The sequence below is a fragment of the Lepeophtheirus salmonis genome, chromosome 8 (assembly GCF_016086655.4).
Source record: "Lepeophtheirus salmonis chromosome 8, UVic_Lsal_1.4, whole genome shotgun sequence".
NCBI lineage: Eukaryota > Metazoa > Arthropoda > Copepoda > Siphonostomatoida > Caligidae > Lepeophtheirus > Lepeophtheirus salmonis.
Genome location: NC_052138.2, coordinates 4,821,279 through 4,844,917, shown reverse-complemented (window position 1 = coordinate 4,844,917; position 23,639 = coordinate 4,821,279). Strand labels below are relative to the sequence as shown.

The 23,639-nt window shown below is 32.2% G+C and overlaps 3 protein-coding genes and 1 long non-coding RNA gene across 5 annotated transcripts; 1 reads left to right on the top strand and 3 right to left on the bottom strand.

The window, feature by feature from the left end:
- On the bottom strand, window positions 1-7,674 carry LOC121122524 (uncharacterized). 2 transcript variants are annotated; one of them, XM_071890723.1, is made up of 11 exons: window positions 7,378-7,674; window positions 6,949-7,319; window positions 6,655-6,892; window positions 4,569-6,210; window positions 3,761-4,499; window positions 3,476-3,705; window positions 3,290-3,417; window positions 2,018-2,201; window positions 806-1,205; window positions 472-721; window positions 1-229 (listed from the first exon to the last, which is right to left on the bottom strand). In XM_071890723.1, the coding sequence occupies exons 2-10, from the start codon at window positions 7,216-7,218 to the stop codon at window positions 515-517; spliced, it is 4,038 nt and encodes a 1,345-aa protein (XP_071746824.1). In that variant the 5' UTR covers window positions 7,219-7,319; window positions 7,378-7,674; the 3' UTR covers window positions 1-229; window positions 472-514. The 2 variants fall into 2 exon arrangements, with proteins under 2 accessions (XP_071746824.1, XP_040573478.1); XM_040717544.2 differs by having other exon boundaries at window positions 3,761-6,210; window positions 7,378-7,459; window positions 7,525-7,645.
- A 297-nt stretch (window positions 7,675-7,971) lies between these two features.
- On the top strand, window positions 7,972-14,294 carry LOC121122529 (uncharacterized). The gene is made up of 2 exons (XR_005865808.2): window positions 7,972-13,094; window positions 13,183-14,294. It is a non-coding gene; the product is annotated as an uncharacterized lncRNA (long non-coding RNA).
- A 728-nt stretch (window positions 14,295-15,022) lies between these two features.
- On the bottom strand, window positions 15,023-21,886 carry c12.2 (von Willebrand factor A domain-containing protein c12.2). Its single transcript, XM_040717543.2, has 4 exons — window positions 19,473-21,886; window positions 17,815-19,413; window positions 16,198-17,754; window positions 15,023-16,138 (listed from the first exon to the last, which is right to left on the bottom strand). Exons 1-4 carry the CDS (start codon window positions 20,761-20,763, stop codon window positions 15,156-15,158), a joined length of 5,430 nt encoding a protein of 1,809 aa, XP_040573477.1. The 5' UTR covers window positions 20,764-21,886; the 3' UTR covers window positions 15,023-15,155.
- On the bottom strand, window positions 21,012-21,494 carry Alr (Evr1_Alr domain-containing protein Alr). The gene has a single exon (XM_040717549.2). The coding sequence runs from the start codon at window positions 21,492-21,494 to the stop codon at window positions 21,012-21,014; it is 483 nt and encodes a 160-aa protein (XP_040573483.1).
- Window positions 21,887-23,639: the final 1,753 nt, after the last annotated feature.

Here is a 23,639-nt window from a genome sequence, read left to right as displayed (position 1 = left end):
TAGATTTAGACGTTTATTTTGGTACTACAGGTTCTGTTTAGATACACTCAAGTATATTTTTTAATTTGCAATTATAACTGACAAGTTTTATTTGAAACCAAAAAGATTTACAGAAATGTTAATTTTTGGAAAACGTTAATTAAATTAAATTTCAATTATTAAATTTTTCTAGGGAAAAGTAAAAATTTGTCAATTTTTTTTTGGGGGGGGGAAGGGTTATAGGCCCTCCAGCCCACCCCCTGTGTACATCCCTGAGTCCTCTTTTGGACGACCATGTTGTCTTCTTTTTACATCCTGAAAATAGCACCCAAAGAGAGAAAAAAAATAACTTTATAAAATATACTATGACTTCCAAAAATATTATTTCTATATATACATAATATTACATAAATAAGGCTAAAAAGCCAAGCAACTATTCAGAAGAATATTTCAAAACTCAATATCTCAAATAATAAAATTTGTATAATTAATTGATTAATATTGTATCATCAAAAACTGCCTGACTCAGTGAATTTTACAAGGAGCAACTTTTACAGCAAATAGTATCCTCCTTATCCTCGGATATTTCAAAAATATTATCACAATTATACGCAACACATGATCTTAATCCAGATGTCAAAAAATAATTTTTTTGGCACTTTTCGTAAAATTTTTTTTTAATAGATTCACATGAACTAATTCCACTTTGAATATCCATCACTGACAAAACTGTACCACATTCCTTTAAAAAAATAAAAATCAAGTTAATATGATGTTAAGGAAATTCAAAAACAATTGTTGGATCTGTATTATTAAAACTACATACTTTAATTGGGCATTTAATAGGAATATCAGTGAATGTGACCACTATTTGTAGACATCCATTACAAATATTATGTCCACATAGCTGAAGACGACAATTACTTTTTGTAGAGAGTGAAACTCTACAAAGAATGCATGCGATCTGGAAATACAATTCCTCAATGCCATTATCAGCGAATAAACCATTCATTTCCTCATCCAATGCACTTATGACATCATTCTGACCAGTTATTTGAATAATTTTCTTTTCAAGACAAATTACAATGTTATGAACACCATTTCGAATACTCAAACTCATTAAATTTGTTCCGTATTTTTTTATGAGAGTCGGTAAAACGCCTTGGGGCCCATTTCTTCCGTCAAAAGATAAAGTCAGCGTTTTACCCTTTAGTTCGTCAAAATATCTATTAAAAAATAACTCATAATTTGATTTTTTATTATTTACCCTTAAAATACCAGACATTTTGCAGGACGTGGGGTACCGCCTGGGGCACTGGGGAAGATTTTACTCATTGGAATCTTTTTATGCCTTAATTGCAAAATATGAACTTTATTTCGAGTTCTCTTCCGCTCAAAGGATAATCCATATATTTCCCCATGACTAGAAATCATGTTATAATAGAATATTCATTTTCATGTTAGTAGCTAATTACTTATTGAAAAAGGAATTTTGACAAAACTTAGAATTAGTTAACGCTCATTAAAAGTTTTAAGTTTTGAACATAAGGGTATAACTATAAGCTTTTATTGGATACCTATTGATTTTATATGCTATACTTTGGTGCTTGTATGTATGTACCTATATAGAATAAAAGCAAGGATTACCCGGTGTTGATCGGGCCAAGGAGGGAGCGGGAAATCCATAGGGATAAAATACATTGAGTGATGATTAATTATGAAAATCCAGTCTTTTATAAGCACATGTTCAATTAGGTTTTGATATAATTGAATTTATTTAGGAAAGAATGTTAACTACTCAGCAGGAATTAAATAATAATGATAACTCCTTAGGAAAAGAAAATTCCTTCTTTATATTACCAATTATAAATTACCGGCCAGCTACAAAAAGCACCGGATTTACATCATTAATGATAATGCTGAGCAGTTTACTTATACTTAACAAGTGCAGCTCCATCTAACCAATTAAAGGAATATTGTCAAAAAACGGGTCAAATGTTGGTATTTTAAGGGTTAAGTCAATCTTTTAATCACTTACGATATTAAAGCTTTCTTTGCCTTCTTTATTGACACTAATTCACCAAAAATTGTGAAGCTAAGACAGGGTGCTTTTTTTTCTTTCACAATAACAACACCGTTTATTATTTCTACTTGTCGTATTTGTTTAAAATGACCTTTCAAATCAAATGAAGAGCTGAACCCCTCAAATACAATTTTCACTCCTATAAGGTTACAGATTTGAGATTATACTATTTGAGTGTTAATTAAAAGTTAAGTGTATGTATGAACAGTGAGGGTGGAACTGCAGTGGAATTTCGGCTTGTCTTAGGATGAGGAACATTATATAAGATTTAATCGTAAATACATAATGAATATACAGTTTTATTACATTAAATTGAGTTCATATACAGGCGCATCCATATTTGGGCAGGGTCTTGTTTTTTGAAATTTTTTGTTCCCTTGCATAATTTGTTCGAATGACCTTTATTTAAAAGATAATTTCAAAAATATTTTTTTTTGGGAAAAAATATTAAAAATTATATTTTAATATATATATATTATTATTTTAAACATTACATTTTTAGAATTTTTATTTTTAAGTTAAATTATATTTTGTGGAGACTCGGTTTTTGGATTTTGTATAAAAAAAAAAAAAAAAAAATGCAAAAATTTGAATTATTAAATGTTTTTGAAAAAACTTAAATTATTTAATTTCTTATTAAATAATTGGAATATTAAATATTTTAGATTATTAATTGAAAAATCAATAGCTTTTTACAAAAAATTAAATTTTTTCGAAAAAAAATAAATAAATAGCTATTTAAAGAAATTTTTAAGAATCCACAGATGTTTACAAAAATCAAATTCCAAATATAAAATATTCTAGTAAAAAGCAAAAATTAATAATGATTTGGGGGGAGGGCTAGAGCTCCTAAATCCCACCCCTGATGGGTCATCTATATGTAACTTGTACAAGATGTTATTTTATGCAAGGGCGGCCTTAAGTCACTGCGGTCGCACTGGGCCCCATATTCGTTCATGAATTCGAAAAAATATTATTGAAAGACTGTTTAAAAATTCATCTTTAAAAAAAAGACCACGCACTTTTATTTAATAAAAAGTAAACTTATTTTTTATTAAATCAAACTTTCAATGATCCTTAACCAATTGGGGTTTAGGCCTTGTGCAATTTGATTTGTTAAGGAGCCCTCAATAGCTAAGATGAACCTTAATTTTATACACGTAACAGTCCCCCCCCCCCTCTACCCAAATTGAAAGAGTATCACTGATTATTATGAATATTTCAGACCTTGAATTAATCGAAGAAAAAATGTATCATTCGACAATAAATCGGTGAATGAAAAATGAGAAGTTGATTTGGAAGTATGTAATACGGAAATAATTGTACCATCAACGCCATCATAAAAGCGCATCTTGCTGAAAATTTAAAGAATATCAATTAAACAGTGAATATGTGTAAATATGACTTATTAACTCATGGCAACGTTCTAATGTCTTTTTTCTCATACGAGCTAACCATTTAGGAATCACAAAAACCTCCTTTACGGACAAAGTCGAAGACAAAAACTTCCATTTTTTAAATGATGCAAAATAGGCATTCCTACAATTATTGAATATCCTTTCACCGACTTCAAAAGAAGGAACATTGACTCTAAAATTCACTTTTGAATCTTCCTTAAAAGGCATCGCCACAACTTCTGCACCCTTTTAAGTAGAAATAAAATAAGAATTTAAGCAATTATCTTTTTGAAAGACTTACAATATTCATGTCCAGGTCAATTTTTTCCTGAAATGCTTTCACCACTTCATCAGTAGAGACATAAGTATATATACTGAAAATGATCCATACAGAAGTTTGATTTAAGCTCTTTGGATTCCATATACATTTTAAAACATCTGAATAATGTTCCAGTACAAGAGATCTAGCTTGAATGCCTACTTGGCTTTGTTTGAATGAAAAAAATGGTTCACCTTTACGCTTAAAAAAATCAAAGTCGATGCTATTCTTGGTCATTAATTCTTGAATTTCTTTAATGAGTATTTCTACTTTATCAGATTTATTTTTATGAACTATTTTGAAACTTAAATATGATTTTGAATTTAAGTGATAAATTGCGCGTCCTGAAGCACCAATCACAAGTAAATTTGAATTTGTATCCAATGGTATATTCATTTTTTCATTTAAAACCTCTTCTAAAGCAGCATTTAACAAATTTTTTACTGAGGGTATGACAATAGATTCGTTTTCTGGATGACACCATGTAGAAATAGATCCTTTATCAAGTGATATATCGATTTCAAAAAAATGTGTGATTCCTCTTTCAACAGAATTGATTGAAATTTTCATATTTAAATCATTTCTCAACTTTTTCAACTTATGGAGTACATATTTCTTTATCGTAGAGGACCCCATCATTGGATATCCTTCATATTTTCTTACAGTCTTCAACTCAATAATTTGATCCTTGATAAAAATATCGTCTTCGTCCATCCATTCACTTTTTACCATAGATACGTGAAATATAAACGTTTGTGAGGTTGTCAAAATTTTATCATAGCAAACGTACTTCAAACTACGCTCCAAACAGTAAATACTACTACTGGGATGAAGTTTCATGACATCACCATTTATACTGTTAATATATCCTGCTTTTGGATGTCCAGCAAAAACAGCAATTGACTTCTTGAATGAAGAATAAATTAATTTCATAATATCACCATACTTAGCTTTACTGCAACCGAATTGTATTTGTCTGTTATTTCGAGGAATTCGATGATGAAACTTAGTTTCAACAATTCTGAGATTATTCATAACAAATTTCAATACCTCATTCATTGTCTTATTACTGATCATATTTTCAAGGGCCCACATGCCTCGCCTTTTCATGGGAACTTCATACCACAATTTAAAGGCATCAATCATTGTTATGAAATCACCTTTATCATTACAAAATTTTAACTTTTTAAGTTGTGCTGCATCTAAGTATTCACCACGATGAAATATACTATACCCTCTAGAGACAACCCCACATATGATCAATACGTCTAATATCAAATCCTTGTGCAAACTTAATGTGTTAACAATCAAATGAGCCAATTTGGGAATAACATTGAATCTAGTCATTTTATTACCAATTTCAGTCATCAAGTAAGTATTAGAAGAGTGAGTTTCTATAGCCCCGAGGGAAGAAAGTGAATCTATTCCAACAGAAATTGCTTCTCTTGATGGCGGATCAATGAAGTCAAAAGTTTCAGGATTAGAAAATCCAAGATGAAACAATGTGAGTAATGCTTGATCCATAGGCAAACACAATATTTCCGGTGAAGAAGAAGAAATGAAATTATCATAATCATTTTTAGTATACAATCTGTAGCAAGTTCCAGGTCTGGTCCTACCAGCTCTTCCTTTTCTTTGAAGAGCAGAGCTTTGAGAAATTGAGGATAATGTCAATGCACCAACATTTCTAACCATATCATATGAAAACTCCTTATGTCGACCAGAATCAATCACACATGTTATATCTGGCAAAGTAACAGAAGTTTCTGCAATATTGGTAGAAATTATCACTCTTTGTTCTTTTTTTAAGACACCGTCCTTTGAAAACAACTTTCGTTGATCATTGATCTCGACCTTACTATGAAGCGGATAAACTTTAACATTTCTATTTGTGGACTTTAACTTTACTTTAAGAGTATCAACAGCCTCTTCAACTTCAGGTGGTGTAGCTAAAAAAGCTAAGACATCACCTAACTCTTTATTTTTAAGAATTTCCAATATTTTTGAAGTTGTTCGTGAAACGTAGTCCTTGGGCTGATTCGATAAAGGAGCTTCATCATAAATAACTTGAACAGGGAATGTTTTTCCAGGAATAGAAATGCAATTCACTTTGATTTCAGAGCTTGAAAAATAATTATAAAATATCGATGGATCAATAGTAGCAGACATTATGAGGGTCTTAATACTTTTTTCTCGTAAATGATTGCACTTGTTTAATTTCTTCATAATCCCAAGTAAAAGATCTGTAGATAAAGTTCTCTCATGTGTTTCATCTATAATCACTACATCAATTTCCTTCAAGCAATTATCTTCTCGCCACCTTGATAAAAGGCCATTGTTGGTAGTAAATACAATTTTTGACCGTCCAGGAATATAATTGGTATCCCACATGTTGAAATCAAAAGCAACAATCGCTTTCTTTGGATCCAGACCTTGGTTACGACATAAAAATAAAACAAAACAAAAAAAAATGACATAAAGGTACAGAGGTCCCCACATAACGCAGTATCAAACAACATAGAATTAGCATAACGTGGCGATACGAATTATTACGACTGCTATCATAGTGGAGTGTACTCCTCTCATAACGTGCGTTGCTCTGTCAATGAAAATATAAAGAGATTATATACTAAGACTTTTGTCCAAAATACATTTTTTTTACTTTGTATTCATGCACTAAGTACTTTTTTGGCCTAACTATGCTGAAAAATCCCAGAGAGGGTTGTCAAAATTAGACTTTGTAAAAAAAAAATATCCCGTTTTACAGGGTTTGTACTAAAATAGTACATTAATATTTCATATAAACCGGAATATTCATGTTCTTTAAAAATGCGTTATGCGAGGACCTCCTGTACGTGGTGGACAGATATTTTTACCAAGACAAGTATTTGTGTACTCCATTAGTCCATTTGCTGCTAATTTTCGTGGCTGACAACAATATATTACAATATCTTCATCATTTGTATGCAAAAATTGAGTTACGAGAGTCGATTTCCCAGAGCCCGTTTCAGCAACAAGTATTGTTACATCATTTTTCTCAATGGATTCTAAAATTGTACTTCTAAATCGGTAAATTGGAAGATGCTTTGAAAAAATGTCAATTTCTAAATTTAACTAATAAAAGTAGACAATAGTCATCAAATCATAAAAATCAAGTTAAAAAAAAATACTTTTTCCTCCTTATTTGGGGTATTCAAAGACGAAATTTCAAGAATACGAGATTGAAACTCTTCCATTTCAATTAATTTTGTCTCCAACTCGGCTTGAAGTGCATTAATTGTTTCCACTTTCCTCTCTTTCAATGACTTAGATAAAAAGTTCCTTTTCTTTTTCTTTTTGCCTTTAAGATCCAAACTTAATTTTTTAATACGATCTTCAATTGCTTTTATATCCTCCCTGAACTTATTTGATAGATCCTTGACTCTTTCTATAGGACCCATGATGAACACTTAGTTATAACTCAATGCAAGAAGTTTAGCTAAGTTATTTACAAGTTTTTTGTAAAAGCCAAGGGAGGGAAAATTAGTACTCCTTTCTGTTCCTATGCCATTATTCGTTTTTTAAAGTATGAAATTAGTAATATAATATATGTTTGTTACTTGTCAGTGTCCTTATTTAGGACTGTAGTTCCGTCCAGTTCAGTCTTGGCCCGCTCCGGTCCAGATCAGTCCTGCTGCAGTCCTAAAACTTATAAAGTTTGGTTCTAAATAATTTTACTTAAATATATTTCTCTTCTTTTTTTAAACCGTTCTAGTACCGCCAATTTATACCGTAAGTTACCCATATATAGAATATATTACTCAACCAGTTTAGTTATTCTGAAATATGAATATAATAAGCAATAGAATAGAAGCAAATTTTTGTATATCAAAAGGTGTTGTATTTCTTTGCTCCTTTGAGTGCACTCTAATTCGCGCATACGAACAACTGCAAAATCTCCAACTCAGCAACATAAGAACAAAAACAAGGCAACTCATCGACTAAAAGAACTAATTCACCATATTGATGTGAATCCCGGTATTTTTAGAGAACCGGCTTTTTCGGCTCCCAAACGGCTCTTCATATTTTTCTAGAAAAAATGGAATTTTTTTTTGCCCTGCTGCATAATTTACCCAAAAGACCTCTTTTTACAAAATAAATCCCCCCCCAAAAAAAACCGGTTCTCGTAGTTCACTTAAAAGAGGACCTCATAGAGTCGTGACGTTTGCAAACGAAACATTACTAATTCACCTAAAGAGCTTAATGCTTTGCAGATTACTCGTATTTCGTACATTCAGGTAGCAATTCACATGACTCATGTCATATAAATTATATGTATAGTTGATAATATTGTAGAGAAAAACGCGTGCAAGGAGGAGGGGGGAAAAAATACATATGGTATCATTGTTTAAAATACTGATGTGATTATCATCTGCCTGCTTTATTATGATTTTTGAGGGTATAACGAATGTATTTATTAGCAAAATGTTTAATGAAGATATACTACGTATAATTGACTTCGACGTTTTTTATCCGTTACAGTAGATTTGAAAACGTCACACTCCATGAAATTGTAATTCATTATGAACCTTATTCTCAGAATAATAGCTAATGAAACGACAAAGTAGAGTATTTCGCAATATATTTGAAGTTCAAAGTTTAAAAAGAAGGCTTAAATTAAATATAATCTACATACTAAAAAATAAACCATCATAATTTTATGTTAAATGTACAAAATTAAACAATTAGAATCATATAACTAATAACAATAAATTATAAATACAGAATATTGAATTAATAGATTGATCCAAATAATATTTTCTTGTTCGGACATGAATTGGGTTAAATATGTCATAACTTTAAGTTGCTAAACAAAAGCCAGACGTGGAGTTTAATAAAAAAGATTATCACCCTTTTTTTCTTATGTGGAAGTTGCTATATACAATTGTGCACAGAATAGATATATCTCTATCGATGGTATCTAAATAATTATTAATAATAAAGTAAATGTCAAAATCATAAAATTAGACAATAAATATAGTAATAAAAAAATGTTAGAAATAAATCCATCTTAAAGATTTAGAGCAAAAGCTAATTATGTAGTAATGTCCGGCGATATTACTCCCTATTAAGAGCACCAAAAAAGATTTTCCCCGTTATTTAGGTATGCTTATATAACAACATACTATTATCATGAAGGATATACACAATTGTTATTTATAATGCAACACCCAATGTAACTACACTCGTTGTTGTGACCATTTAAACAGTTGTTTTGCCTTTTATGAGTTTTCTGAACACCACTTCTTGGAGCCCATCAACCATAGCTAAGCCTTAAATGATAAAAAAGTAATATTTATTGACTATGTAATATTGGAAAACCTAATTATCATACCCAAGTCTTAAAGCGAAGTAAGTAGTCTCAGACAAACTAGTTGCAAACCATCCAAAGCTACTACCCCCGTTGTTGTGACCATTTAAGCAGTTGTTTTTACTATTTAATGAGTTGTGTATCATAATTCTTGATATGTTTAGCTAAAATAGAATCATATTTTATGGTTAGATTTAAAAAAGATTGAATACTTACTGTTAGATAGTACAAAATTCAGAGTTTAATTTCGATATTCGTAAATACTTTTTACTGATAACTTGATCGTCATTTGGTGTGGATGACTCAAAAGTTTTTTATATGTATTTCTATAAATGACATCAATATCAACATCCTCCATTAATTTAATGATGGTTCCTCGGGAAGGGATAGGTTTACTCGTGTATTTCTCCATAAATTTTTTGAACATAGATGATTAGCAATTGATAAGGTTATGTGTAATAAGCATCTTTGTGAGATCAGAGTTAAAGTCTGACTTGATGTATTCATCATTAACTTGATTTTTTAGATGAATATCCATTCTCTTGATATGAGATGAGAATAATGAGTGTTGTGTAATTCTAGATAGGAGACCAAAGGCACATTTTTTTCTACAAATCCGACAAACCATCTGTTTCTCATCTGGTAAGTAATTCCCAAATTCCTGGGCCTCCATTTTCATAAATCCAGACATTATTTTAGGCATTTTATTCAGTTCTCTATCGACTATCACCATCTAATATTATATTAATATTGAATAATAAAGGCGGGAATGATGACGTTCTTGATTGATAGAAGAAGATGTATATTATTTAATCAATGATGCCATAAGTATTTCTTCTTTTCTGCTCGCACCCTTTTCTATTCTTACCAAAATTATTACCCTTAATTATATGACATGAGTCATGTGAACTTTTTGATATTATAATTTGGTATTATAGCCTATAATACACCCTGGCCCACGGATTGTGTATGTGAACTGCTTAGCCCCTAGGCAGGTTAAATCCCTCCGCCGCAAGTTCCTTGAGTATCAAGGAACATTACGAACATTATTTTGACTATAAAGTTGGAGATCAGGACAAAAGCTAGGCGTATATTGTAAAACCTGCGTCAAAAATCTCACTGCGTGGACGAGTAATTCTGGTCATCTGTCTTCTAATTTACCCAAGTCATGGAAAAAGACTGTAAATCATATCATATACTGTTATTTTTGCTTGAAAAAAGTAGCAGATATTAAAAAATATGCACTAAACACACTGTAGTATATCCAAATTTGAAATTGGCTTTTAGACCAATTTCTCACAATCAAGAATATTCAATAAATGATTCTCCAAATCAAATTAAAATAACTAATTATCCCAGCAAGGACAAGAAGACGAATATAATTAAGTCCCTTCAAGTTGTTCAAGTAAACATAATTACCATGGACTTTTTTAAGGAACTGAATTTTTTTATCAAATCATAGACAACTTTCTGCTTGATCATAATATTTAAAAATATATATAGGTGTATGTTACACACATTGAGAGCGCTGTGAATACAATATAAATTTCAATGAAAATAGACTAGAGTATCAAATTGCTTACAATGAAATTGTATCATAATTCAATCTTAAACGATCAAAATGCTTAATAATGAATTGTTTAATAATCAAATTACACACAATAATTTCACCTGACAATATGTATGTATTAATGAATAATAAATGAGGTTAAAATGTCCATTGACCACTCTATTGGAAATTTTTATTAATTGCTCGGGCATTTTGCACATTGTCCACACTAACGTACATTTTGCACTTTGCCCGTAATATGAATATAAAATAGAGTTTGTTTTTGTCCTTCATTGCGTACCCACACCGTGGAACCTAGGAGGCTGAAATTTTGCATGGGTGCCTCTTTCGAACCTGGTCAGGCTAAGACAGGGGTGCAGATTTTTGAGGGGCTTATAAGGAAGGCTTATGCTATACCCAAAATGTCAAAATTGATTTACGTCTTAAAAAAAAACAAAAAACTATACGAATTGCTACGTTTTTTAAATTTATTCAAAATCAATAAAATTTTAGGCAACAAAAAGAAATCGGTGAGAATTACAATTTCCTTTTTTTTCAGGTGCAAAAAAAATGAGTTTCGAATAAAATATAGGATGTGTAAATAAAATAAAGTTTGAAAAAATTTGTCTGGAGATTTGTTTCTAAATAAATTTGACACATAGAAATTGATTTGTATCTAAAATATCTGTCATTTTCTGAATAATTAATTTTTATTTTTATCATTTTTGTCTCTTTTTTTTTCATCTAACGTTAATTTTTATTAAAAGAAATGCCACAAAAGGATGTATTTTAACAGTGCAATGAGTATTTTCAATTTCCGGAACATTATTTGCAAAAATGTTATTTTTTAGAGAAAATTATTCTCCATAACTTTTTTATTTTAGCAACGTACGAAAAAAATACAGGTAAGTTTGTATTTCTCTTTACAATGCCAATAACTATTTTTTTGCAAAAGGCTTTTTACGATTTTCTTCACCAATTTCCCTTTGGCAATTTTTTAACAAAAATAAAAAGGGACATCTAGACAATTATTTGAAGTTTATAACAGATTATATATTTTTTTTAAATTAATAATACTGCTACTAACTCTAAGGTTACAAGGTAAGAGGTTAAGGAGGTGGGGGGGGGGATTGCTATGATGAGACTTTGTGATTTACCTTACTTAACCGGATTGATATACTGTGATTATTATATGTAGTAGGTGGTAGCCGGAATTTATGGAGACAGTAGACTATAAGGGGACAACCAATCAAATCATTCTATACTGATCCTAAAAATATTGATAAAATCGGTAGTTCGAACCGAAACTTTAAAAAAAAAAGGAAGAATTGGGCTAATCTGGATGCAGGAAGAAAAAAAGAGATAAGAAGCAAAACAATAATATAATAATTTGAAATCGTATTGTAATTGTTGAATTCAAATCAAAGATTCTGATTGATTGGTTATTGTAAATCAGAGCAGTCGTCATGTGGTAGGTGGATTACAGATAGAAGAGAAGCCCAATTAATTTGCTCAGTCACTTCACCAATCCCTAGATCGAGATCAACTCGTCATTAGTTCCCTAGATGGATGAATGATCATGTTTACTGCCTACCTATGCGAGTAGCATGCATTGCTAACAGATGAGTTGTGAACACGTTAGGTAGTTTCTGATCAAATAGAACAGTTCAAAAGCAAGTTTTCCTCGAGTGAATTTCTATCCTGTGTCTCATATTCCATTAGGGTTCGTCTCCATCCGAAGATGCCTTGCTGTCAAGCAGTTTCTTTTTAGGAACACCAACTAGAGCGGATTTAATAGGATGTAAATCATTTTGTTCATTCCTTTTATAGGCGCTCATGTCAAACTGCATAGTGAACATAACAATAAGAACTGTATCTTAAGGACCTTCACACTGCCTCAGGTGTCCACAAGGTTTCCCCAAATTCCCTAAGTTTCTCATTCGAGGTGACTTTTGGCTTTGATATTTCTAATTAGTTGATTGTTTTTTTTTTTGTTAAAATTGATTTACCTGACCCGGATTCTTAAATGGTATCTTTATTATTACGAATCATGCATATATATTAAATCAAATAGTAACGCAATACAAATTCTAAAATAAATAAATATATATATATGCCATACGTTCATGGATCCTTTCTTCCCAGTCGGGAATTCTATGGGCGTAGTAGTATCATAAATATCAGGAGCTGTAGGTGCTTCTAGGAGAGAGAGTCACGGAATGAGATGGAGAAATAGGTACTAAATCAATTATATTGAGGGAATCGTTGTGGAAGGACATAAAAAAGGAACAAAATTCAATTAAGTAAAAGAAGAGGTGGTAAAATTTTAACAACTATTATTTTAAATAAATTAAGGAATTATTGACAACTATCATAATATAACAACAAGACACAACATACATATATATTATTGGGAAGTAAGTTTAACAATTTTTTTATTCTGTTTACAAGATTTTACATTCCCGTGCAACCTTTTCGAATTAATATTATCACTTATTTTTTTAGACAAATTCTTGGTCATAATATTGAAACATGGCAACAAATGCTAAAAGAATAAAACCATTAGAACAATTTTGATTAATGATAATTAGTTCGCAATCTATCATCTCACAACATCACTTCTCAATTGAATTGTCCAAACCAACTTGAGGAAAACTTTTTGAGAACACAAGTATCCGACGGATATAGATTTTCAACGATAGTCTCAACTTCATTGATTAAGTGGTTAATCATATCTTTCATTGGAGGAAAAGGAATACTCTTCATATGAGCAAGGATGTTAAGGAGAAGGCTTAGCGAGGTGATCTTTCTATTCGTCGTGAGGCGATTCACGCAGCTCCGATCTAGGTTGACGTTCTTGTGGTATAAATTGAATCAAGTTTAAGATAGTGTTTCACAAAGTGGGGATCGCAGGACTCAAAGGAGGAGTCGTGAGATAATTTCCAAAAGAAGATTATTATTTAAATTCTAATTACTTTGAGTGGCAACTTAAATAATGATGAATGTACATATTTTTTATAAGTCTCTTCTGGATCATTTTAAAAAGTATATCCCAGAAGATAATGTAATAATAAAAATAAACAGAATACGCCTCTTTTACCGCCACAGCTAACCATCGTTCGTCAGACATGGAAGATGCGCTTATAGAACTTTCATGTGACCTAATACTATAAACAGATTTTGATTCTAAATCACTTGAAGAATTCTTGATTTCTGTGATGAATGAGTACCTACTGGTAGCTAAATCAGCTTTCGATTTACTTATACCGTTTGGCCCAACTTATTTATGTGAGAAAACCTTTTCCGTATTAACTTATATCAAAGTCTTCGAGTTGTTGTATCCAAAGTTAAACCTGGAATAAACCTGCTTTGCTCAATGCACAGTGCATATCTGTCAAATTAAGATCTTGATTCCTTTATAAACCTTTTATGTTATTTGTTTGTGAGTCTTATTTTTGACTTTATTTACACCCCAAAAAACAGTATTTATAGTATTGAAAAAATTCCAAGTAGTATATTTATCGCTGAATTTGTATTTACAATAAATTCGTTATATTGGTTTTTTTTCAATCCATGTAGAAATAAATACATTATTTTTGATCAAATAACATAAATTATTTGCCTTTAGTTTGACCTTTATTGGGATTTTATGGCCTTTAAGCTATCTATTTCCATAAAATGTACTCCAATATTTTTATTCATATCCCAAAGAGATGGTTTGAGGTACGGCATTATTATATTTCTTTAAAATACCCTGTTGGAGTACCAATAGTATGATGAACTGGATCAGTTTTAGAGAGTTCAAAATACTATTCTAATGAAAATGAGGCAAACAAAGTAGCTTAGTTACATCAAAATGAAGAACTTTGAGCCTAAACTAGTTTAAAGAAAGTCTTACTTTCAATGGAACATAAATTATAATAATTATTATATTACAAGTTCAATTTTTATTTGTGCTTTTTATGAAGTATAAATTCTGTTTCACAGAAAGTATTTTATTTTATTTTTGTACGCCAAAATCTTACCATATTTTAAAACAAATGTAATTCTATATTAGTCCCAAAATGATGCAATATTTGTGGTATTCTGGGCTAGTAAATTTTTTTCAAGGCTTGTCAAATTCATTAAATTTGACTAGCACTGTTGTTTAGTGGCTAATTTTAACAAACGTCGAGCCCTGCCTATAATCAATATATTTTTAGTGGGACTGATGCTTATTAATATGAATGCATATTAATGATATGAACCCAAATTAAAGTTTTTAAACGGCTAGCATTGTTTTTCACATAATATTAATTCTTAAAGAGAAGAAATTAATTTTTAAAAAAACCTTTTGACTATGACATACCGAAGAAATGATACTTTATTTAGGAAAAATGAGTATAGGTGGAGGTTTAGTCTCCAACGAGTGCCCTTCTAGTCTATATTTAGGAATAGTGTATTTACGCATACATATAAATCTATTAATAATATCACTTCTATTTGAGCATGGTAGATGTAAAAATGGTTTTTAAAATTTCTGGAATTTTCTTTGTATCCATACAAACGAAAGCTTTTCCGGAAGGTAATTTCTTAGTGAGGACTCTGGCCTGGTCTCCGAGAGATCCAATAAAAATGGCATATGTGCAAACTTTATCACTCTTCGTTAAAATCTTGGCAAATGCTTCTGGAGAAATTCCATATCTATCAAAATTTGCATCAGACATGACTATTAAAATATTTTCATCATATTTATTTGAATTAGAGGAGAGGTCGTTGATTGCTTTAACCGTTCCTTCTAATGTGTGATCGCCCGTAAAGCAAAATTGAGAATGAGCTACCATATTTTTGAGTATTTGTAGTCTGTCTTTATTATTATTGGGTATGTCAGATTCCCCCATCATAAAAGGAAGTGCTGCTTCCTCTCCAGAATGACCGAAAATGTCATATACAATTTTACTTTCGTAACCCTGGAATGACTCCATTACCATAAGGGCCGATTCTAAAGTCCGCTCCAGTCGTTGATCATGTCCATTAAATCTATACATTGAACCTGATACATCAACTAGAAGACGTAACTTTTTGGGCTTCTCTTGAACTGATCCGGGTTCAGGATTCAAATCCGCCCTTTTCTTATATACATTTTTTTCTCCTGCAATTCCCTCTATAAGTCGGGTATCATCTAGTTCACCAGATGTCTGATGCTTGAGCCACTGGCGATCGAGAGCCTTTGCCTGAAGTCCAGAAATAATTAATCTCAGATTTTGAATTTGTTTGGTTACGCCAGATGAATAACGATCATAAAGATCCGCTTCATACGGACTCATTCTTATTTCGCGTAGTTTTTCTTCATAAGCTTTTCGATTCATTTCACGAGCAGCTGCTCTTACATGTTCAGGGACAGAGTCTTTAATGTCGTCACTTAGTTGATGAACATCATGTCCAGCATCAAGTCTATAAGGACCACCAATTCCTCCTAAGCCTATAAATATTTAATTAATTAATTTTGCAAATTTATGAGCGAAGCAATGTTGAACTTACCAGCAGTATCTCTTCCTCCGGTTCCTCCAGCCCAAGTATTTCCGCCCACATGAGGAGTATTTTCAGGATCCACTTTTCCATGTTTGGGAGAACTTAAATCTCCAACTTCATCTTTAGATATCGTTAACTGATGACGATTGCCAGCGCCCATCATTTTTTTCCAGTCCATGAGAGAACGATGTAAGTTGGCTAGGCCAGTTTCCCAAACACGAAGAGTGCCATGAAGATCTATTGTAAGGAAGCCCTCATTTGATGTTGGACAAAATTTTAAACTATTTTGTTTATAGGTTTGCTGATACCAATTTATAGAACTTGACGTGCTAAGACTTCTTGGTATAGATAGAAATCTTCGTTTATCGACTGATAAGTCAACAACTTCCAAATAGTCAACATCATCATCATAGATTGGATAATCTTTTGGAATGTCTTGTTTTGATATTGGACTGATGGTTTGTCCAATTTGGGGAAGAAATAAACTTGTGTTTCTAGCCATTTTTTTCAAGTCTGATTCACGGGGCCATGCAATTATTTCATTTTCCTCTGAACTGTTTAGTCCCAATACATTTTTAAATAGGACTCCAAATGCATCTGAAGTTATAAGAAGAGAATTATTTGATTTATTTTCATTAGAAGTCATTTTTTCTTCTCCGGAGAATCTCGTAAGTTCAGCAGTGTTAACAATTCCCAGTTCATATTCAGAGAATAGCTCAACTGAATCCATGTGCTCATTTTCATTAAAGATGAGGTATTTATTTTGGTCTGTCTTTATCAAAAATCGATTTTCTCCAAGGTAGTGAATATCTGATATTACGAATGAAAATTTGAATGTCGAAAGCAGAGGACATTCACTTGTAATATTTTGCAGCACCTCCAATGTGTTTCCATCAACTAAAAATCTTAGAGTTTCAGTGCTTCCATCATTAGATTTTAATAATTGACGAGTCGAATAACTTTTGCTGTTTTTTCCATTTCTAAAGGATTTTTTAATAGATTCATAAAAGTTGGACAACTGCACTTTCCATAAATTGTTTGTATGTGGATTAATTAGGAATAATGAATCTGGGTCAGATTCATTATGAATTGCCACAAATCCTCCTTTCAAAGGCGACATTTGTATTTTATTGAGGTGATTTGAATTTCCTTTAAAAATATTATTTAAACTTCGACGGACGAGTGACTTTTTGTCTCCAAGTCGATGCGAATATAGCCAGTATGGATTTTTAGTCAGAACGTGAACAACATCATTGAGAATTGAGCCATGTTCATCTTTATTAACAACTATATCAGCAGTCATTGCATGATCGTGATAGGGGAAAACCTTATAAGAGTACATTTCTGTGAATCCATAACCTCGAGATTCGACCACAACATCAAGGGGAATTTCGGAAGGAGCTAATTTTTGAGAACCAACGATAGATAATGTTTTAGAAGGCAGTTTGTCAATATGAACATTTTTTAATGGATTGAAGTGCCAAGTACCAACAGCTTTACGTTTATGAGGAAGAGAAATTAGGGGCGATAGTTTAATAACTTTGGATTCATTACTTATGGGTATTCCTAAGAGAATTAAATATTATGTTTATGTTGAATTGATATTTTTTTTTGATGTTCACATACCATGTTTTTCTAAGACTTCTTCCAAAGTATTTCTAGTTTCTTTGTCATAAGAATCAAAGTCAAAAACATTACGAACAACTGATGAGATACCATCATCTGGAAATTGCTCCATATGTTTAATAATATTGACAACTTCCCTTGTTGAATAAGGGTACTGAATAGATCCTTCATCAGCGAGATTTCGAAGCTCAGAGAATATTTCAACAAACTTCTTCAGAATTTCTTCCGGAACGTTAGGTCCATATCTCCGAAGCATAGACATTTCCGCATCAATGCTAGGATTTAAAATGGTATGACAACTAAAAAGATCCCCCATTGAACTAAAGAAATCATTTCCAAGAAAGGGAAATCCTGGACGATTTGCTAACACAATTGTTCTAAAATCTGGATTCAATTTGATAGAATCTGATCCTTCAAATTTAGAAATACGGCGTCCATCAGAAAGAATCATTTCCCCAGTTTCAATCAGAGTCTTCAGGATGCAAGTTACTTGAGTGGGTGCTTTATCAGCCTCGTCAATAACTAATACATAACCTGACTTAACTGCCTTCACTAAGGGCGAATCTTCATAAACGATAACCCCATCTTTAACTGAGGGGGTTACAGTCAAGCTTTGAACAGTAGTATCTCTATGGAGTTGTATGTATTCCCTAGGACGATTCAAAAGAGACAACATATGATCAACCACTTTATTTTTCCCTACCCCCTGATTTCCTACTAGAAGTAAATGCTCTCCTAATAGGAAATCCTGAAGTAAATTTTCTAGCACGCGTACATTTTGAGGAGTTTCATAGAATAAAGTTTCAGGTACTTTAGTATAACTTTCTGGCTTATATAAAGAACACGATGTTTTTCCAATGGTCAAAGTATCATTTGTAATACGAACTATAGCTTCAGAGTCAGAGTAAGTATTTCTAGGTAGAAAATTATTTTCAGACAATGCTTTCTTTAATGTCTCTTTGGGAAGAGTAGGAAGGAACTCTGACAGACATGTCTTATTCAGAGCTTCAAAAGCACTTTCACTGTCAAATTGATTCATACGGCGAGCAATTCTAAGGACTTGTCGTGTAGAAATTGAATTTGCTATTGATTGTAACGATATATCGCTTGAAGATCTTAATCTATGAGCGAATTGTAAGACCTCTAAAATATTTTTATTAGGAATTCCAGTAAGACTTTCCAAAACCTTCAATTCTTCCTCATAATTTAGAGGCCGCATTGAGTGATAAAGAAAAGTGGATAACATTTCTGGACACAACCATTGATTGTCTGAGGTAGGATTCTCTGCTATAGCAACTATTCTAAATGCAGGATGAATACGAAGCAATTTTGTTTCATCCACAATTGTTTGACCAAATTCCTTGACTAAAGCATCATATCGATCATGACGAAGAAGTCGAGATCCATCATATAATTGCACTTCCCTATCATGTGTTAATCTCTGAAGAATACCTAAAGATCCTCTATGAAGTTTATGAACTCCATCTAGAATAGCCATTTTACCAGTTAAAGCAGCTTGTATTAGGGGCGACATTTTCCAAACAGTATCGCCATTTTCTAAGGTGGTTCTTTGTTGAAGCAAATCTCGAGATGTCATATCTGAAAAATTAATGTAATTATTAATAATCCAGGGAAAGATTAATTTTTTCCCCACAAACCTTGATAGAGCATAATGGGTTCAACGTCGTAATGAAGAAGATCTGCAAATCGTTTAACTAAAAGAGATTTACCGCATCCTTTAGGACCTATTATACAAAAATCTCCAACTGAATGAGACGTCATCATTTCTGACAATAAACCTTCGTGATATGATATGGAAACAAACTTGGAACAATTTTTTTCCATATGATTACCGGTTGGAACACTAAATGACTCATTATTTAAGGTTACTCTTCCAAAATACTTATTTGCCTCACAACACACCTCATCAATTAAAACACTTTTTGAATTATTATCATTATTTATGTTAAAAGTGGCTAAAGTATCGATTACATGTTTTTGTAAATCATTAGTCAATATAATTTCGTAGGGATACAGTCGTGTAACCAGGCTATGAGGGGAAGTGGACGGTGCATTTGCCAATATTTGTGAAATATATTCCATATTTTCAAGAGGGAGATCTGGGAGGCCAATCGAGGACACTTCATCCGTCATTAGAGTATGTGCAAAGGAAAGAATTTGAGCGAAGACAGGACTACCTGAGCCATATGACTCAATTTGTTCTTTATATCCATATTGGTGAACATCTCTGGCTTGAAATCGTGAACGTAATGGTGGATCCAAAGGATGACCAACATATGCCGGCACAGGTAGACCAAGGGCTATAACACGGAAATTTTCACTCACCCTTACAAGATTTAGTAGCTCTAACTCATCTTTAGTGTGATTTTGAAGTAGAGTATCATATCGCGAAGACGAAATTAATAGTCTTCCATCTTCTAATTGCATTTCTCTATTCTCTAAGAGATTATTAAGAACAGGCAAGACGTTGCGCTCCGCCTTCTCAATTCCATCAAGCACCAAAAATCTACCTTTACTAGCAGCTTGAACGGCACATTGATCAATATATTTAGCAGTTCCAGAAATTATTTCCCTTCGCTGTTTTAAGTCGCTTTCCGTTGTATCCCGAGAAAGGGAAACATACTCAGCTTCTCCGTTAATTAGTTCAAGATACTGCATAACTAAACGCCGTCGATGAGATCCAGGGCGTCCAATCAGAAAAATATCTTGTCCTAAAATATCTTTTTGCATGATCCATCTGAGATCGTCCAAAGTCTTTTCAGAAATTTTACTTTTATCCACTGGTAAATATTTACTGGGAACGTAGCCTGGAGAGTCCTTACGTCTGGATTTAATTGAAACATCCCCAATTTTAATAACCGATGAACATTTCCTGTGGGGAAAGTTGGAGTGTATTATTGCGGGTTTTAACTTTAGTAGCCGATACATAGTTGCATTCCCTGAAAAAAAAAAAACCAACAAATTTAAATTAACACTAACAATTTGACTCACTCTAAAGTTGAAAATTCATAATTTTTCGTTGAAATAAGTATCATTTGACTAACAATTTTTATGTATTACAAAAATAGCTATGTTGCAGTCTCCGAAATATAAATAAAAGTATATAATAAAACATTGTCCATCTCATAAAATTAATATGAAAATAAATAATCTTTGGAGTTCAACATTAATAGGATTTAATCACACTCTGCATCCCGCCATCGATAATATACCCGACTACAGTCAAACAAAGGCTTATCTAATTTCAAATTCACTCTGTTATGCGCTTCACATAGCCACTGTGCAAAATCTCTACCCGTATTAAACTTTGGTGGGTTTTGTTTCAGGTCCAAGCGAAAGTCTTGGGCGCAATATTCGCATGGATATAAATTTGAGAGAGAAGTTAATAAATGTCCCAGATGGGACTTTGTGTCATTGTCAAGGGGAGACTTTTCAGGAAGATTTACACTTGTAGTATGTAGAAGGGTCCAAGTGGATCGTCCCAGCTCTGTTTTGTCAGGAGGACATTCCTTTTTTTTATCTTCTTTGAAGTTTTCTCTCATATGAGACTTGAAATCCGTACACGTTCGACAGGGCTTCTTATTCGTCCCAGACACATTAAATGTATGGGAGGCACTCTCTTCTTCGTCATCATTGTAATGGGAACGTCTTCGCACCATTTGTTTATTTGATGAACATTCGATGAAGAATGGAATTGAAATTTGAATGGAATAATTTAATAATGAAATAAGGAACAACTTCTTGACAAAGTCTTAATGTTGTTTTGTTTTGAATGAAAAACAACATAAAAATGACGTCATCTGTAACTTGTAATAATTAGAGATGTGAAAATTGTTTGATATCCTCGTGAGTATACATTTAAAAAAAGTCAAATATCCACATAGGAGGTGGAAGAAATGTTGCTGGACATAATTAATATAATAAGTAACAACTAAAAACAATTAGAAACTTATTAAATATGGCGTCTAATAATAATAGCCAAAGAGAGGGAAATTGTCTAATTCCTCGTGAGCAGTGTTGTGACGGTTCATATTTATTCAGGTACAGTCCAGTCTATCAGTCGTAAGGACTGTCAGTATATAGTACATATTACATTTCTAGGAAAAAATTTCCTTGATTTCATTATAATACAATATAGTACGAAAATATTATATTTTTTCTTAGTTAGTTAAATAATTTATTCTATTACATAACGGAGTAATTAAAAAAAGGGAAATATACACTCAATTACGTCACGAGGGATTAGGGTCACCAACTCTATGAAAAATAAATAAGGGACACCTCGCTGGCGGGGTCGGCCGACTTCCTTCACCTTTCTTGGGACTGTAAAAATTTTCCGATTTTCTGATTTTTTAACAATTTCACGCTGAATTGAATTAGATGCATACTTTTCAGGGACATGAACACATGGGAGGAAAATAAATTATTATGCAACAATTCACTTAAATAATAAACAAAATCAACTGAATAAAATAAGTATCTTTCTTAAACAGAAACCTAGATAGAAAGTAGAACATCTATCCCAAAGCAGGACGTGGCCTGGAAACACGTTTACCGTAAAATTTCATATAAAGGCATTGTTATTCATTTTCCATTGGCATTTTACTGACCATTTTTTAAAACTTACAGTATTACGGATCTAAGTACGTCTCGTTTCAGCTCATTACGGGACGGGTGCCTTTTTCTAAATACGGGACGATTCTGTTTTTCAAGGGACGGTTGGTAACCCTACGAGGGATCGATTTGACCTTCTTTAATTAAGGACCAATAAGTGGGACTGGACTGTGGTCCTAAATGAGGACCGACACAGTACTATTCGTGAGTAGTGTTGTGTCAGTTCTTATTTATTCGGTCCAGTCCATTTTTAGGAACGGCCCTATCAGTCCTTGGAACTATCAGTACCAATGTTTGTAGTAACAATGGTCAGTACTACTACTACTAGAACTGATTAAAAAAGAAGTAATAAAGTAGAATGACGTCATGAAGGACCGAACTTTATAAGTTTTTAGGACTGAATTGGACCGAACCGAGACTGAACTGGACGGGACTGACAAAATACTAGTCGTGAGTGTAAAACAAAAGTATAAGCTGACAACTTTGAATAGATGACATAATAATACATCTAATGTAAAGGATGACTTAATAAAGTTTAGTGCTCCTTAAGCTAACATGAGTAAACATGTTCTGTTTTTTTTAAATAGGTAGAAATAATAAGAGTACTAATATCTCGGAGACATATACTGTTTTTTTAAATGTATGCTCAGGAGGATTCGGACAATGGTTGCATCCATATTTATAGTCACCGGCTATGATTTATTATATAAACTTAAAGAATATTGAAAGAAATGAAAAAATAATATTGTTTCTCGGGTAATAAAGCTATGAACAATGTATCAACTCGTTTTATTCTTATGATAACTCCGTTAATATCTGACGCTATGAATATGATAAATTATATTTAACAGGTCATACTGGGGCCAATTAAAGTGATATTGATAGCTTATATTCTTGAGTAGCTCATCCCATCCCACAAATTTGAACATAAATCTCATAATGGACCAAATAATTGACATACCATATGTCTATGAATAATGATGAAAATACAGTGTAGAGTGGGTATGTAAAAAAAAAAAAACCGAAAACCAATATGGTAACCCTTACAATTTGAAGAATGTTTTGGGGAAGAGAAAGAATATAGCTCATGACGTTTAATTAGAGATCTCAGAATTAGATCAGCTACAATCAGCTGTGATGAGGGAGGAGCATGAAATAAACAAGGACATTAGTAAGAAATTATCCGATAT